The sequence below is a fragment of the Mytilus californianus genome, unplaced genomic scaffold (assembly GCF_021869535.1).
Source record: "Mytilus californianus isolate M0D057914Y unplaced genomic scaffold, xbMytCali1.0.p SCAF_5, whole genome shotgun sequence".
Taxonomy (NCBI): Eukaryota; Metazoa; Mollusca; class Bivalvia; order Mytilida; family Mytilidae; genus Mytilus; species Mytilus californianus.
Window position 1 is genome coordinate 102,400,136 of NW_026262701.1, and position 18,834 is coordinate 102,418,969.

The 18,834-nt window shown below is 32.3% G+C and overlaps 1 protein-coding gene across 5 annotated transcripts in view; it reads left to right on the forward strand.

The window, feature by feature from the left end:
- The window catches only part of LOC127702114 (serine/threonine-protein kinase SIK3-like), a 93,370-nt gene that overhangs the window by 38,434 nt on the left and 36,102 nt on the right, over positions 1–18,834 (forward strand). For all 5 annotated transcript variants that reach the window (XM_052206183.1, XM_052206185.1, XM_052206184.1 and 2 more), the window contains exons 7-11: positions 8,765–8,997; positions 12,248–12,410; positions 15,219–15,331; positions 16,804–17,122; positions 18,575–18,687. In XM_052206183.1, the coding sequence (XP_052062143.1) occupies positions 8,765–8,997; positions 12,248–12,410; positions 15,219–15,331; positions 16,804–17,122; positions 18,575–18,687 (941 nt within the window). The remainder of the gene's footprint in view (positions 1–8,764; positions 8,998–12,247; positions 12,411–15,218; positions 15,332–16,803; positions 17,123–18,574; positions 18,688–18,834) is intronic.

Below are 18,834 nucleotides of genomic sequence, written 5' to 3' on the forward strand. Positions count from 1 at the left end.
TCACAAAGGGAATGCTGGGATTGATTTTGGGGGTAATTGCCTCAAAATTTTAGGAATTAGGGGCAAAAAACAAGCATTTTTCTAGTTTCATGACAATAACTTGTGTGTAAGTTATGAATCTTTCTGAAATTGTACTACAAGGTTCCATATCACAAAGGGAAAGCTGGAATTGAGTTTGGGGGTAATTGCCCGAAACATTTAGGAATAAGGGGCCAAAAATAAGCATTTTTCTAGTTTCCAGAGAATAACTTGTGTTCAAGTGAATGGATCTCTCTGAAATTGTACTGCAAGGTACCATACCACAAATGGAAGGCTTGGAATGATTTTGGGGGTAATTGCTTCAAAATTTTAGGAATTAGGGGCCAAAAAAGGAGCAAAAAACAAGCATTTTTCTAGTTTCCAGACAATAACTTGTGTGTAAGTGTTTGGATCTTTATGAAATTGTACTACAAGGTTCCATATCACAAAGGGAAAGCTGGGTTTGAGTTTGGGGGTAATTGCCTTAAACGTTTAGGAATTTGGGGCCAAAAAGCATTTTTCTAGTTTCCAGACAATAACTTGTGTTCAAGTGTATGGATCTCTATGAAATTGTTCTGCAAGGTACCATACCACAAAGGGAAGGCTGGGATTGAGTTTGGGGGTGATGAATCATAAGGGGGTTCAAAAAATTTGGGGGGGGGGATTTTTTTCCCCCTTTTTATACGACCGCAAAAAAATTTTTGTGGTCGTATATTGGTATAACGTTGGCGTCGTCGTCGTCGTCGTCTGGCGTCGTCCGAAGACACATTGGTTTTCGCACTCTAACTTTAGTTTAAGTGAATGGATCTTTATGAAATTTTACCACAAGGTTCAATACCACAAAAGGAAGGTTGGGATTGATTTTGGGGGTTATGGTAATAACAGTAAAGGAATTAGGGGTCAAAAAGGGGCCAAAAATAAGCATTTTTAGCTCACCTGACCTGAAAGGTCAAGTGAGCTTTTCTCATCACTTTGCGTCCGTCGTCCTGCGTCCGTCGTCCGTCGTCCGTAAACTTTTACAAAAATCTTCTCCTCTGAAACTACTGGGCCAAATTTGACCAAACTTGGCCACAATCATCATTGGGGTCTTTAGTTTAAAAAATGTGTCTGATGACCCCGCCAACCAACCAAGATGGCCGCCATGGCTAAAAATAGAACATAGGGGTAAAATGTAGATTTTGGCTTATATCTCTGAAACCAAAGCATTTAGAGCAAATCTGACAAGAGGTAAAATTGTTAATCAGGTCAAGATCTATCAGCCCTGAAATTTTCAGATGAATCGGACAACCCGTTGTTGGGTTGCTGCCCCTGAATTGGTAATTTTAAGGAAATTTTGCCGTTTTTGGTTATTATCTTGAATATTATTATAGATAGAGATAAACTGTAAACAGCAATAATGTTCAGCAAAGTAAGATCTACAAATAAGTCAACTTGACCAAAATGGTCAGTTGACCCCTTAAGGAGTTATTGCCCTTTATAGTCAATTTTTAACCATTTTTTGTAAATTTTTGTAATCTTTTACAAAAATCTTCTCCTCTGAAACTACTAAGACAAATTTAACCAAAATTGTCCACAATCATCATTAGGGTATCTAGTTTAAAAAATGTGTCCGATGACCCTGCCCGCAAACCAAGATGGATGACATGGCAAAAAAATAATACATAGGGTAAAATGCAGTTTTTGGCTCATATCTCTGAAACCAAAGCATTTAGAGCAAATCTGATGGTATAAAATTGTTCATTAGGTCAAGATCTATCTGCCCTGAAAATTTCAGACCAATCAGGCAACATGTTGTTGGGTTGCTGCCCCTGAATTGGTAATTTTAAGAAAATTTTGCAGCTTTTGGTTATTATCTTGAATATTATTATAGATAGAGATAAACTGTAAACAGCAATAATGTACAGCAAAGTTAGATCTACAAATAAGTCAACATGACCAAAATTGTCAATTGACCCCTTAAGGAGTTATTGCCCTTTATAGTCAATTTTTTACAATTTTCATATATTTTGTTATTTTTTGTAAATTTTTACAAAATATTTTCCACTGTAACTACTGGGCCAAGTTCATTATAGATAGAGATAATAGTAAGGAGCAAGAATGTTCAGTAAAGTAAGATCTACAAACACATCACCATCACCAAAACACAATTTTGTCATGAATCCATCTGTGTCCATTGTTTAATATGCACATAGACCAAGGTGAGCGACACAGGCTCTTTAGAGCCTCTAGTTGTAACTTCCAGACATAACTTGTGTGTTAGTGTATGGATCTCGCTGACATTGTACCACAAGGTTCCATATCACTAAAGGAATGCTGGGATTGATTTTGGGGGTAATTGCCTTCAAATTTTAGGAATTAGGGGCCAAAAAAGGGGCAAAAAACAAGCATTTTTCTAGTTTCATGACAATAACTTGTGTGTAAGTGTATGGATCTTTCTGAAATTGTACTACAAGGTTCCATATCACAAAGGGAAAGCTGGGTTTGAGTTTGGGGGTAATTGCCCTAAACGTTTAGGAATTTGGGGCCAAAAAGGGGCCAAAAAACACATTTTTTTCTAGTTTCCAGACAATAACTTGTGTTCAAGTGTATGGATCTCTCTGAAATTGTACTGCAAGGTACCATACCACAAAGGGAAGGCTAGGATTGAGTTTGGGGGTGATGAATCATAATGGGGGTTCAAAAAATTTTGGGGGGGGATTTATTTTTTTTTCCTTTTTTTTTCTTTTTTTCCTTTTTTGTTTCTTTTAAAATTTTCCATTTTAAGTTGGTTATTTCTGATTTATATTTAAAATCAAATAATAATGATATGGTAGGAGATACACACCAAACAGGATGTGTAAATTATTATATAATAAGTATTGTGCAATAGCAAGAAATTTTCAATTGCACAGTATTGCACAATAGCAAGAAATCTTCAATTGCACAGTATTGCGCAATAGCAAGAAATCTTCAATTGCACAGTATTGCGCAATAGCAAGAAATATCCAATAGCACAATATTGCGCAATAGCAAGAAATTGTCAATTGTACAGTATTGCGCAATAGCAAGAAATATTTAATAGCACAGGATTGTGCAAAAGAAGATACTTCCTATAAATTGCTTATTTCTTGACCAATTTCAATGGGGTTTTATTCTTGATTTCATGGGGTTCTTTAATATGCTGAATCTAACCGTGTATTTAGTTTTTGGATTTTGGGCCCCGTTTTTAAATTGGTCCACATTGAGGTCCAAAGGGTCCAAAATTAAACTTTGTTTGATTTCATCAAAAATTGAATTATTGGGGTTCTTTGATATGTCGAATCTAACTGTGTATTTAGATTCTTAAATTTTGGTTCCGTTTTCAAATTGGTCTACATTAAGGTCCAAAGGGTCCAAAATTAAAATTAGTTTGATTTTAACAAAAATTGAATTCTTAGGGTTCTTTGATATGCTGAATCTAAACATGTATTTAGATTTTTGATTATGGGCCCAGTTTTCAAGTTGGTCCAAATCGGGGTCTAAAATTAAACTTTGTTTGATTTCAACAAAAATTGAATATATGGGGTTCTTTGATATGCTGAATCTAACCATGTATTTAGATTTTTGATTTTTGGGCCCCGTTATCAACTTTGTCCACATTGAGGTCAAAAGGGTCCAAAATTAAACTTTGTTTGATTTAATCAAAAATTGAATTATTGGGGTTCTTTGATATGCCGAATCTAACCGTGTATTTAGATTCTTAATTTTTGGTTCCGTTTTCAAATTGGTCTACATTAAGGTCCAAAGGGTCCAAAATTAAACTTAGTTTGATTTTAACAAAAATTGAATTCTTAGGGTTCTTTGATATGCTGAATCTAAACATGTATTTAGATTTTTGATTATGGGCCCAGTTTTCAAGTTGGTCCAAATCGGGGTCCAAAATCAAACTTTGTTTGATTTCAACAAAAATTGAATATATGGGGTTGTTTGATATGCTGAATCTAACCATGTATTTAGATTTATGATTTTTGGGCCCCGTTATCAACTTTGTCCACATTGAGGTCAAAAGGGTCCAAAATTAAACTTTGTTTGATTTCATCAAAAATTGAATTCTTGGGGTTCTTTGATATGCTGAATCTAACCATGTATTTAGATTTTGGATATTGGACCATAATAGGTGAATGTCCAATTTAAAATTTTTAAGTTCTTAGACCACATTCAATCTGTGTTAGAAACCTATGCTGTGTCAAATATTTAATCACAATCCAAATCCAAAGCTGTATCAAGCTTGAATGTTGTGTCCATACTTGCCCCAACTGTTCAGGGTTCGACCTCTGCGGTCGTATCAAGCTGCGCCCTGCGGAGCATTTTATTTTCTTTAAAATTTTCCATTTTAAATTGGTTAGTTCTTAGACCACATTCATTCTGTGTCAGAAACCTATGCTGTGTCAAATATTTAATCACAATCCAAATTCAGTGCTGTATCAAGCTTGAATGTTGTGTCCATACTTGCCCCAACTGTTCAGGGTTCGACCTCTGCGGTCGTATCAAGCTGCGCCCAGCAGAGCCTTTTATTTGAAATAAAAAAATTATGCAATAATAATCAAAAATATAATCTTCAAAGATCAAGTTTTTTTTCATATTAAGTTAGTAAAATAAATGTAGTGTTCATTTTATTTGTAGGGAGTTAGGTGTGTAAAGGGCCAAAATATTGCTTTTAAAATCCTAGGAGCTTTTTTTTTACTAATGTAAATGTGAAAATCTTTACCTGTATGAACTTCTAAAAAGGTTTTCAAATATAATTTAATTTCACAATAATTTAAAGGTTAATGCAGACTTTAATGAAATATTGAATTAAAAAAAAATTGATTTCAGTGAAAAAACAAGCCAAAAGAATGATTTTATTTCACTCATTTCTTAGGAAAAGTGCTATCAGCATCAAGTCTATTGATAAGATATCTGATCTTCAACCAGACCTACTCAGTCTATGAATGTTAATTTTGATTTGTCAATATACAATGTATTCTGTTTGCATACATTGTGCAGTGTTGTACTGATTAACAGACAAAAAAAGTTGGAAAATGTTAAAATCTTGACAGCAACAATGAACAGCAAACAGACGTCATGTATTATATTGATCTGGATGATGTGCAAGTTTTCAAGGACAGAAATATATAGTACAAAGACATTATGGCATGTATATGCAGTAAATAAGTCAACTATTTACTAATCTAGATACTCAGACATTTCTTAATGCATCCATTTTCCATAATTTAAAGATTTAATTCTAGATAACAAATTTGAAAAATTGTATTTTAATGATGTCAGCTTGAAGCAAAATATAAGACTAAATAAGTAACTGTACAAGACAATTTGGCAAAATGGGCAAGAGATTATCTTTGTTTGACTGATGCCATTTTGGTAAAAGAGGGAATTGTTCAAACTCCACAGTTCCAGACTTGTGTCAGAATCTTTTTTCCGATCTAATTCTGAAACAATTTAAGAAACTTGGGGTACTTTAAATGAACCAAATGCCAGGTCTTAATGAGATGGCTTATTCTTATGGTACAAGTCATGTCACACCAATTTTGATTGGATGATGTCTGCCATCAATTTTAAAAAAATGACAGGGACTGCTAGTTTCTTGCTGAAGGTCAGTGGTTCTCTCCTGCAATAACTAGGCATAAACATGATTAAGCAGTCAACTTCCTTAGTGTTCTTGTGGTAGAATGCATGCCCATCATTGAGCAGTCAACCCCCTTAATGTTCTTGTGGTAGAATGCATGCCCATCATTGAGCAGTCAACCCCCTTAGTGTTCTTGTGGTAGAATGCTTGCCCCTTTTGCTAGAATTTTGGGGTTTGATACAATGAAAAATTTATAATTTGTAATTAATGCCTTTCTACTTAACATTGCATTAATTTGTTTATGTTCCAATTATGCCTGTAAAATTTGCTTTTGGACTTAATGCACTGTACAGTCAGCAATCATTGGACTGTGATAACTGAACAGTCAGCAATCATTGGACTGTGATAAAAACAACTTTTTTGTTAAATAGATAGGTGAAGCTATACATGTATTTAGGTATTGCTGTCATAAATAATACTGTGGAATCATTTATATTTGTGGATACCAATTTTTTGTGGATAGAGGAAAAGTTGTATTTTCGTCGATATTTGATTTCACAGTTTTTATGAATATATAGGAAATTTGTATTTTTGATAAACAACTAAATTTGTTGTTTACCCATACCCATGAAATCCACGAAAACAAGTTCCCCATGAAAACAAGTTCCCCATGAAAACAAGTTCCCTACGAAAACAAGTTCCCCACGAAAACAAGTTCCCAATGAAAACAAGTACATTTGTTCCCCATGAAAACAAGTTCCCCATGATAACAAGTTCCCTATGAAAACAAGTACCCCATGAAAACAAGTTCCCCATGATAACAAGTTCCCCGTTCCCCATGATAACAAGTTCCCCATGAAAACAAGTACCCCATGAAAACAAGTTCCCCATGATAACAAGTTCCCCATGAAAACAAGTTCCCCATGATAACAAGTTCCCCATGAAAACAAGTACCCCATGAAAGCAAGTTCTCCATGAAAACAAGTTCCCCATGATAACAAGTTCCCCATGAAAACAAGTTCCCCATGATAACAAGTTCCCCATGATAACAAGTTCCCCATGAAAACAAGTTCCCCATGATAACAAGTTCCCCATGAAAACAAGTACCCCATGAAAACAATAATTAATCCACAGTATTTTGTAATAAAATAGGGAAAATGATTTACACTCTTAAAGGTTAAAACTACTTAAAATGACTTCTACGTCACTTGGTCTCTGTTGGAGAGTTATCTCATTGGCAATAATACCACATCTTCTTATTTTTATATATAACATAAAATGCCATTGATTGATTGATTGACACAAAAAAAATGATTTTGAAAATCTATAGAAAAAGGTGACAATTACGTCCTTTTAAACATCGTCACCATAACATATTATTGTAAATGATAAACAGGGCTCCATTATCTGTAAATATGGTTAGGTCTATGTACATATATATCTGTTTTATCATTATACTAAGCTTCCTAAAAATTACATAATATTTTAAATACATCTCTTTATAAATTTGGTCTCCTAGTGTGCATTTTTTAATGGATATAAAAGAATTACTTTTCTTGCAGAATTTTTTATTAATTTGAAATGTTACATGGGTAAATGGAACGATTATATTATCGAAGTTATAATTGAAATTGAACAATTTGATTGCAACAGTTGCTATAGATTGGTTTAATGCAGTAAAGGGCCTAATATGTAATGTTATTTATCATATGAGCTAAACATTATGTGGTTTTTGTCCTACTTTGATGATTACACAAAAGTGATACAACATATTTGTCTATCCTGTTGGAAATTATTGTTCAATTTAGTAAGGTTTTTCATAAAAAGAAGGAAGCATTTTCAAAAGGTGTTGCACACGTAAATTGATTGATTTTCATGACAGCTTGCGTAAAAGGATTGAAAGATAGTTTTTTTACATCACTTTTATTCTGGAAACATTATCACTTGTACATACCTACTGTCAAATTGTTATTAGATATTGGTTTTTAGTGATAATGGTTTAATGGTTTACATAAACACTAATCTATATGTTTAAACTACAAACTAAGTTAAACTCAGTTAATATCTAACCAAAGAACTCAAAATGATATAATTGTGAAATTACAAATCCTCATAAAAATAATAATGTTTGCTAACTCTTGTACTTATTACTTAAATGCTAGAGTTCAATAATCAACAATAACGTGTGAAAGGCCTTGTTATAAGACACAACAATATCTGGAGAATTAACATATGAACAAAGAGAAATTGGTTACCATGGTAAAACAGACAGCGAAATCGGAACTATACATTTCATTCTTATAAGTCATGTCTGTTGAAAAGTTGAAAATTAGCCAAATGAACAATTTCTAGATATTTATTTTGGTCTTCCTTTTTCTTTACCTTTTTTTGTTGTCTTGATCAGAAGCCTTATTGTGACATTGATAATAACCATTCAAAAAATAATTTTATTTTTTTGAAAAATTTGACAATGGTAGCGTTCTTTATTCAGGAATGTCCCTGTTGAAATTTTATTGAAAATCACATTTTCAATGTTAAGTTTTTCATTCTGATATCTAACATATATATGTATGCAGATTTTTTGGAAATTGCAATAATTTATCTCTCATTATTGTCAATTATTCAAAATTTGCAATAATAAATGCACGCAATAATTTCTGAATTTACAGTAATTATATGGAAAATTGCATTGTAAGGGTTCTCGCATGTACAATTCTTTCCAGAAAATTAAGATCAAAGGTTTATATCATCGATGACTCGTTCCAAAACCAGTGCCTATACTAATTTAAGAGAGTTATGCCCCTTGAGAATTAATTATATTGAAATTCCATCGTATTAAGCGCTCTCAAGCCTACTTCTCTAAGATTTAAAAAAAAAAGGTTTAAAGAACCTCCCAAAAAAAAAATTATTGACCTTGGATAGATAAAATATGTGCAACACAGGGGACATTGGAACTCAGTTCTTTTATGTATTTTATATTTTTGTTGTCTTTTCCTGGATTAGTTATTTTTAAAAATCCTATTGACTCATGTAGCATTTGTTGTCTATGACACCTTTTTACTTGCCATGATGATTGTAATTGCCAATATGAAAATGAATTTCAGACCTTTGACATTTTCAGTTCTTGTTTAATTATAATTAATTTATTGATTATTATTTCAGAATGTGAACAATTAATTAAACAGATGTTAACAGTAGATCCTAACAAAAGAATAACAATGGAGCAAATTATTAAACATAAATGGACGATACTCGCTGGTGAAGATATAGACTTTGATGCTTTAATATTAGAAAATAATCGTCCATCAGATGTAGATCCTGACTTAGAAAATCTTAATGAACATATCATAGCTCATATGGAAAGTATAGATCTAAATAGAGAACAAATTTTTAAGGTAATAAAACACATTGTGTCTGTCCAAGTACAGTGCATGGGAATAAGTATTTGTCACCTACAATTGTTTCCCTTTATATTTTTTATTTTATACTTAGTAGTAAATACAGATAAATTGCATGTGTAATACAGTCAACGGCAATCGTGCTGTATCAGCTATCTGTGATGATATCGATATCAGTCACGGTTGAAAAGGCTTTATCACACCTTTAATCTATATGACGTCACATCATTGATTCCAGTCACTGTTGCAAAGACTTTATCAAACCCCGAATCTGTATGACGTCATGTCAAACCCATAATCTGTATGACGTCATGTCACATAAAAAACATCTACGTGAGGTATATATATACTAAAGTGTATATGATATGGCTTTTTCAATATCACACACCGTATCAACCCTCAACCAATATAATCCCTCGAGCAGAGCTCTTGGGATTATATTGGTGTCTCGGGTTGATACGGATGTGATATTGAAAAAGCCATATAATATTCTCTATATATAACACATTTAAGAAGATATATATTGAAGATGTGCATGGTTAAATATTTACAAACCAGACAGTGCCTAACAAATGCTTATTTTCATCAACTGTACGCCACAAACATTACAAAGGTAATGAACACCAAGTCGCACCCTCTGTATCTGTACTGTGTTATTGTGCACATATTGTTATGTAATTAGATGTTTGCTATAGCATTGTATGTACATCACATATAAGATGGTTGTATCACCAAATGAACAATCCTGAACACAATTGTCCTTAGTTTTGTTGTTATATATGCATTAAATAGAACGATTTTGAAAACTATTGACATACAACAATCACTTTTGCTTTGAGACATCAGACATTTCTTGTGATGTTAAATTTATATGGGAATGTCTTTGATGTCCAGTAATGACAGGCAAATAGCAATAAGGTGTATGCCAATATATTAGAAAAGAAAGGATATGGGGTATCCATCTGTGACACAATCAGTATATGCAGAGCAAAAAATACAAAAAGAAAAGTGATGCCTTCAACACGGAGCAAAAAAAAACTCTCCACACTGCAAGTTTAAGACAACCCCTAGCACCAGTTTGAGCAAAATTCTTTGCAAACTGAGGAATTGAAGAACAAAGCCATGGAGTAATATCAATAAAATAAATCTGGCACCAAAACCAAACATGTATACTGTCATAATTTAACCTGTCAATCACACTGAAGCATGTAAAAAACAATACAAACATTTAGACAACCAAAGGGCATATTGAGATACATGTTAAATTACATGGCAAGAAAAAACCTATGTACATGTATAGGGCAAATAATTTCGAAAGACTATGTAAGATGTAACACCACAACTAAGGCCCGGTCAAATAAGCTATTTTTTCAGTACTTTTCTGGTTTAAAGTGACACTTAATTGAACTCTTGTAAATCCGTTTATACCTCACCTTGCCTAAAAGGCAAGATTAGCTTTTGCCATCAATTTGTGTCTGTCCATCATTTGTCTGCTGTAAAATAATTTCAGGGGAAATTAGGACCTACCTTTTCTTTTTAATTCTAAATGTTTTTCATTATGATGTAAATCAAAATATTGTTATTATTGTATCCAGGGCCTAATCTAGGATTTTGAAGAGGGAGAAGTGACTTCTCCTTCCATGAGAGAGAAGGGAGAAGTGGTCAACTTCTTGGAGAAGTGAGATTCCATAACCGTTTCGGTTGCATCGTGTTTTCAAGCTTATCACTAAGGAAATTGTTTAATATTCAATAAAAGATGTACTTGCAGTTTTTTCATATGTTATTGTACACAATGTATATATAGAAAGTTCTTAATAAAAAGGTTTAGACAATATATAGTTGTTATTTATTTATTGATACCATAATGTGTTCTAAATAAAATTTGTTGATTGGGACATGAGGGAGTAGCCTAGTAATATTATCAAGATTATGATGCATTAAATTTATGTGCATCTGCCTCAATTTATTTTTAAGACTCCAGAAAAATATGATGAATTTCACATGACTGGGAATTTAATTTATATCACCACTTGTCATTGTTTTGTAAAACATTATTAAATGTCCAGGACATTTATGTTAGTTGTAGTAAATTGAGATTATCGTTAAAGATTGTAAGTCTATAAATGAAAATATCTTTCAATCTCAAGTTAATTATCCGATAAAGAGCTAATTTCTATCATTTTTTAAAAATATCATCCATATCAACGAAGTGGTCATGAGAAAAAATCCACTGCTGATCACAATCTGGTTTAGTGTCGTACGTTTGCAATCACATTATCCATCAGCTGTCTTTCTGCCTTTTATATTTCAATTTTTATTTATTGAATATAATAAATCTACCGTTAATTCCCACCCTTTACCTACCGAATAGTAAAATTGATCGACTCGTGTAGGTAATAAAAATAAAACAAATCAGCTGAGTGATTACGCAACATCCTCAGATGAATATCATCGTAAAACGATAACTTAACAGACGGTCAGTTTTCTGTTTGAACAGTTTTGAAAGTTATATCCGAGGATGTTCAAAGTTGCCGTTGTATTTATTTAATTTGATCTTTAACAGTATTAGTCCTGGGTTGTCAGCCGCCATTTTATTTTACCTGTGAGACTTGTCAATCACAAGTTGTCTCCCTTTTACCGATTTTGATAGCGATTTGACTTCGCTATGAAGTCAGTCGGCCGGCGAGATTTAGCGATTTTTAAAATTCTTTGGCGACTTAAATCGTCATTTCGCCGCAAGATTATGGCCTGATTGTATCTTTTTAAGTAATTATCTAGTAAAATACAGGATCTCTAGTACAACTCTGTCCCAATTTCTACTAGTAGATGTTTGAATTCTGATTTGTACTAGATTTAAATTAGTTTAAATCATCATTCTAATTTCTATTAGTAAATATTGGAATGGAGGATTATGGATCCTACTGAATTCCAATTTGTACTGTAACATATACATGAATTATTCAGAGTAACCCAACACATGATGTACATTTGTCTTGTGTTTTGGTTTATTTTAGCTTACTATTTTCACCTGGAAGACAGTTAAATTTATCTTCTATTATCTTGAAGAACAAATTATGAAAACATATAACTAAATTAAAAATTATATGAAACCCCGCTCCCCATAAAAAAGGGGGAAAAAAGGTTCAGATCAGAGTCAAGATAAATCAAACAAAGAAAAAACTAAATGCTTACAATTTATATGAAAGTTACATTTCATGTTGTCATTTCTTTTACTTCTATATTTCAGTCTGTGAAAGAGCAGGCTTATGATTACCATAGTGCAATATATCACTTATTACAAGACAAATATAAAAAACATCCAAAGACAATACAAAAGACAATTGTACCACAAAATCTGCCATTAGCCGTGGTGTCCACAGAAAGACGGTCCAGTATTACTACAGGTATTGGTATGTATCATTAAATCTTAGTACTGTATATTGAATTTTTTTTTAGGGGATGTAAAATTTCACAATTTAAGGGCAACAAAGTATACGCAAAAATTTGGCAGTTTTTATTTTGACATATTCTTTATTCCAAATTGAATATTTTGGCGGATAAGGAAATGGTTGCAGTTAAAAAGTTGTAAAAATTAACAGGAAGAAAACAGCGAAACATAATTTTTCTGTTATTCTATAAAAATACAAAATATTAAAAGAAATAATTATTTGAATAGTAAAAAGAAATGCATATGGATAATGAAAAACAATAGGTGAGGTAAAACACATGTCAAATAATCTACACCAAGAAATGTTTACTACAAATGAGAACTTCGCTTCATGTAACATATCTGCAGAACCGTAGCTCATAGGTTGTTATGATGTTTTTTGACAATTTGCGAACCATAGAGCTACGGATTTTTCATATTTCAAAACGTTCGGAATTGCGACCCAGGTTCAGGTCGCACAATTTTTCCCAAATTTTGATTATTTATCATCCATGGATAGCTTGTCAATGTATACAGTTCGTTTCGTTAGATATTTTTCTATGATATGACATACCTATTTATGTTTGAATATTCATTTCCTTGACACTAATAATTTATTAATTCCTTTTGTATACATCTCCGCCTATTTTGTTCAGCCATTTTGAATCTCGTCGTGACGTCATAAAGACCAAGAACAGATAACTCAAATAGGAAAACATGTGTTGGTTTGTTTACTTATTACTAAACAGGATTCGTGTGTTTTTCAAGCTTTGAAACACTAATTAACACGAAATTTTTAAACTGCTGGGAAGAATTATTATTTTTTTTTGTATTAATGTTTAATAAAATGTTCTTTCATTCAAATAGTTATGAAATAGATTAAAGGACAACATAAACAAACCTGAACCTTGGTCGCAATTACGAAAGTTTTGAAAAACTAAAAATCTGTAGCTCTATTGTCCACAAATTGTCAAAAAAAAATCATAAGGACCTATGAGCTAGGGTTCCGCAGCTACATGTGACAATGCTTTAGTATGATTCATTCAGATCATCGCTCAACAACATCTTTTTATATATTCTTACTTATACTGGTACTTTATAAATTCTATGGCCCCCGCAATAAAGTTGTAGGGGCCATATAGTTTTACCCTTATCCGTCATGCCGTCATTCTTCATTTTGTTATTCTATCATTCTGTCATTCTGCAACGGAAAAGTTAAACCGACTTTTTTTCTAAACGCCTTCACATATTGAGCTGATTTTTAGTATGTGAGTCTACTATGATGAGTAACAGATTAAGTTTAAGTCTCGTTCTGCTCCACTGATTTATGCTGAAATTACGGGCTTTGGACTTTGAAAATTTCGTAAAAATAACAGTTATACTGACTCTCATTCTGAAATTTCCACTCCTAAAAATGGCTTCAAGCATTTTTATACGACCGCAAAAATTAAAATTTTTTTTGAAAATAAAAAATTTTTTGGTCGTATTTTGGTATCACATTGTCGTCATCAGTGTTGTCCAAAGACAGATGGTTTCCGGATAATAACTTTAGTATAAGTGAATAGAAATCAATAAAATTTTAACACAAGGTTTATAACCACAAAAGGAAGGTTGGGATTGATTTTGGGGGTTATGGTCACAAAGGTTTAGGAATTAGGGGCCAGAAAGGGGCCCAAATAAGCATTTTTGCAGTTTCCAGACAATAACTTGTGTTAAAGTGTATGAATCTCTCTGAAATTATACCACAAGTTTCCATACAACAAAGGGATGGTTATGGGGGTTATGGCTCAAACCATTTAGCAATAAGCGGCAAAAAAGGGGGAAAACAAGGGTTTTTATGGTTAAAGGACAATTTAGACAATTTAAAAGCAGTGTAAGGGAGGTAATCCAATCCATTTAAAGAATACTGTTGTATATATGTTTGATTACCTCCCTTACACTGCTTGTAAATTATGTATTAAGAAATGATGATTGTCTTGAGATGATTAGCTGTAAATTTATTTTTAGGAGTTACTATTAATTAATATTAATTTTAACTATGACTGTATGTCATTTTATATTTTAATATTTTATGATGTATTGAAATGAGTAGTTATGGTTGCAAACTTTATTAGAAATTTGAATTGAGATTATTTTTGGAATAAGGGAAAGGGGGAGTTGAAAAAATTCGCAACAGCATAGAGTATTGCACAAAAGCAAAAAATTGAATATAAATTCAAATAATATAACCAATTTTAAGTTCTTTGACTACAGTTATTCTGTGTCAGAAACCTATTATGTGTCAAATATTTAATTACAATCCAAATTCAGACCTGTATCAAGCTCGAATATTGTGTCCATTTTTGCCCCAACTGTTCAGGGTTGGACCTCTGTGGTCGTATCCAGCTGCGCTCAGCAAAGCATTTTATTTGCGAATGGGGCCATTCATGTCATTCTGATACATCTAGTTTGTCTCATATTTCTGAGGAGTTTTCTGAAAATTTGGTAACAAGTATGTGATCATGCTATACAGTGTGATGTGTTTTCACATCCATTGTTTATCAACTTCTGTTTACTGAATACTTACAGATGGGGAATTTGTGCGACATAAGCCACAATTCAACTTGTAAAATGTTCTATCATTCTTCATAAAGCTTTACATGATTATACATCTATCAATTATGTTTGACAGAGAAAACCAGTTATTGAAGTATTTTTGTATATCAATGAACAATATGACTACTACATAATGCTTTATATTATTACCTGATTAAATGATTGAATGTAGGTAAATATGATATTATTATTTTAGTGATACCAGAGTTTCAAGCTACTGATGTAAAAGATACCAAGCCTGCTACAATTCCCTCCATTCCAGCACAACTGCGGTTTTATGCACCTGCAGAAGATAGTAGTGTTAGTGAGGTATGAATGCAATTTTTTACAAATTTTCCTGTTTTTGCCAATTATCCAGAAAATTTTAATAGATAGGTTGAAACTGTTAATGGCAAAAATGATCAGCAATAAAAAACCAACCAAAATTTCAAAATGACCAACCATTGGGCAACTAATTATTAGGGAGTTATGGTTCTTAAATGACAATTTTTGACAATTATCTCAATAAATATAACAGATGGATAAAAACTGTAAGCAGCAATTTAAGATCTACAAGAAAGCCATTGAAAGAAAGACTCCCATATAAATTTGTAATTATACTGTAACAAATACAAAGTTGAATTATTAGAATGTATAACTTTTTAAGAACCTTTCCTAAAAGAGTTCATTATGATTGAAATTTGCCATACACAGTTCTAATTTCAGTTGTTGGTTCTGAAACAAAAATTTTAGCATCTCAAAATTGAAAAGCCCTGAAAGTTAATATAATTTTCATTTTTTTAAAAATGCTTATTCTGAAAAATAATAAGTGAGTCAACACAGTATTATATTGACTATTGTATTGATAAGGTAAAGCAGATGTTGATATCCATGGTTTGCCTAAACTGAAGCTGTTTGTATCACAATTCTGATTATTTAACAGAAATTTTTTAATGTATTTATCATTGCTAAAATATGTGAAGGGATTGGTATTGCATAATTTAGAACTCACGCCTGAAATTCTGATAAAATAAAATAAGATAAAATGAACACTTTATCATCCAGCATATCATCACCGGAAATCTGACTCTCATCGATCAAAATTATTATTTCTATGAGAAGTCGTACAGTTTATAGTTTTTCTTAAGAAAAAAATGGGTAAAATCCTGTCTGAAGTTGTATATATAGTTCATAGTGTTTGCTTATATTGGATGTATTCTCTAGATTAAATCAACAATGCCCGTATCCATGTAGTCAAACCTACATGGGGATCTTTCCATCTATGTCTTGATTTCGACAACAGTTGTAATATTGCGTTGGACACTTAAATTCGTAGATAAAGCCATCCACAAAAACCATGAAAATTGGTACCCCACGAATAAAAGTACTTTCACAATAATTAATATAAGAATATGAAGATGTGGTATGATTGCCAATGAAACAACTTTCCATCGGAGACCAGTTAACAACTATAGGTCACAGCACGACCTTCAACAATGAGCAAAAGCCTTACCTCATACCAAGCTATAAATTGCCCCGAAATGATAAATGTAAAACAATTGAAACCAGAAAACTAACGGCCTGATTCATGTAACAATTCAAAACAATAAACAAAAAAACAATTATGATATACACCAACAAACAACAACCACTGAATTACTTGCTCTTGATTTGGGGAGGCACATACAAAATGTGGCAGGGTTAAACACTTTCTTGTCTGTTGATCAACAATTGAAATTAATGAATAATTCAATGATCTGGTAATTAACTATTAAGCGTAATTTACTTGTATATAATTTTAGTCTGAAGACAGTAACAGTCAGAATTCTGATTCTGAGGCAGAGGAGCCATCACCAGAAGCATTAGCAAGATATCTAGCAATGAGACGACATACTGTAGGTGTAGGTGATTCCCGACATGAAGTTCCAGAGAATGAACGATTAAAACTTGCCAATCATCAGCCCATTATTGCAATGCCACAACCCAATCTACTCATGCCATTTAGTTTCTTGCCACATATCAATTTGCCGCAGACCAATTTACCATATGTACAGAATGAAGCCATGCAAAGTTATCCAGGCATAGGGGAACAACATTTGTTACAACCACCTGCATTCACAGGTTAGTGTTTGTTTAGATATACATCGATCAAGTTTATTCTGAAAGGTATTATTGCACTGAAAATTGTATGCTGTTAAATACTATTCTTCATGGGTATCAATTTTCATGGTTTGAGAATTTATTTTTAATTCATAAGGTTTTAAATTGTAACGGACTTGAAGAAACGTTTAGTGTTAGTGTTAAATAGAAGCAACAAATTCACTTTTTTGTCAGCATTGCAGGGGGCATAGAAATACTATGAGGTCCGTCTGTCTGTCTGTCCTTCCATCCAGCCTTGTTAGCGCTCTCATGGGTATAATTCTTGCCAGATTTTTTCATGAAACTTATATCATAGGTTCTCCGACAAGTTCGAAAATCATTACTGATCAACAATTTTTCATTGTAAGCGCTCTCGTGTGTACAATTCTTGCCAGATTTTTATGAAACTAATATCATAGGTTTATATCAGCTATGTCTTACACAAGTTCAAAAATCAGTGCCGACCAAATATTTTTTAAAGAGTTATGCCCCTTGGAAATATTAATTATATGGAAAGTTGCATTGTTAGAGCTCTCATGTGTACAATTCTTGTCAGAATTTGATGAAACTCATATCAAAGGTTCATATCAGTAATGTCTCTGACATGTTCGAAAAATCAGTGCTGATCAATTATTTTTTAAGAGTTATGTCCTTGGAAATATTAATTACCGGTATATGGAAAATTTCATTGTAAGCGCTCTTGCTGTTCAATTTTTGCCAGATTTTTATCAAGCTTCTATCAAAGGTTTATATCAGCAATGTCTTGGACAGTTTCGAAAATCTGTGCCGATCAAATATTTTAAAAGAGTTATGCCCTTTTGAAATAATATCAAAAATTACATTGTAAGAGCTCTCAAGTCTTCATTTCTCTCTTAAAGATATTTATAAAAATTTTAAAGCACAAAAAAAAGGGTTTTTTTTAGTTATTGCCCTTGGACAGATAAAATATTTAATATAAAAGAATTCTTTTTATAAATTATTGAATATATAAATTACTTAAACAGTTTGCACCTGCTCTTTGATTTCACTGTATTTCCATCCTTTACTTTTCTTCAGACAAAAGAGAGTGCCCTTATTTCTTTTCAAATTGTTTAATCATTTTAATCATCTACCTAATCGATAATAAAGATAAAATGCCTCTTAACAAATTTCTTCTTTTTTGATAGCATTACCTTTATGATGAATAAAATCAGAAATGTAATCGTTGTTCATTCGAATTATGCGTTTTAGACAGCTAAAGGTCCTTCAAATATTAAAAATTAATGGAAAAAATATCATTTGGAAACCATATCTATTGTAAAATTGATACTTGAAAATTTGTTATCTCTATCAAATAGCAACTTGGTTCTTGTTGTTTAGATGAAGGTTAATCCTAAAATGAAGATAAGTACAAAATGTATATATTATTAAATGTTCCATTTTGTTTAATTTCAGGACTTGGTGGTCGGAGGGCTTCAGATGGTGGTGCTAACATACATTTATTCAATCGTCAAATGTATGGTAACAGTTTACCAGGAAGTCCTGGAAGTCAAGAAACACTTGCTACAGTAACTACTTTTACTTTCTTTTCTTTTTAGCTCACCTGGCCCGAAGGGCCAAGTGAGCTTTTCTCATCCGTCGTCGTTAGCTTTTTACAAAAATCTTCTCCTCTGAAACCACAGGGCCAAATTAAACCAAACTTGGCCACAATCATC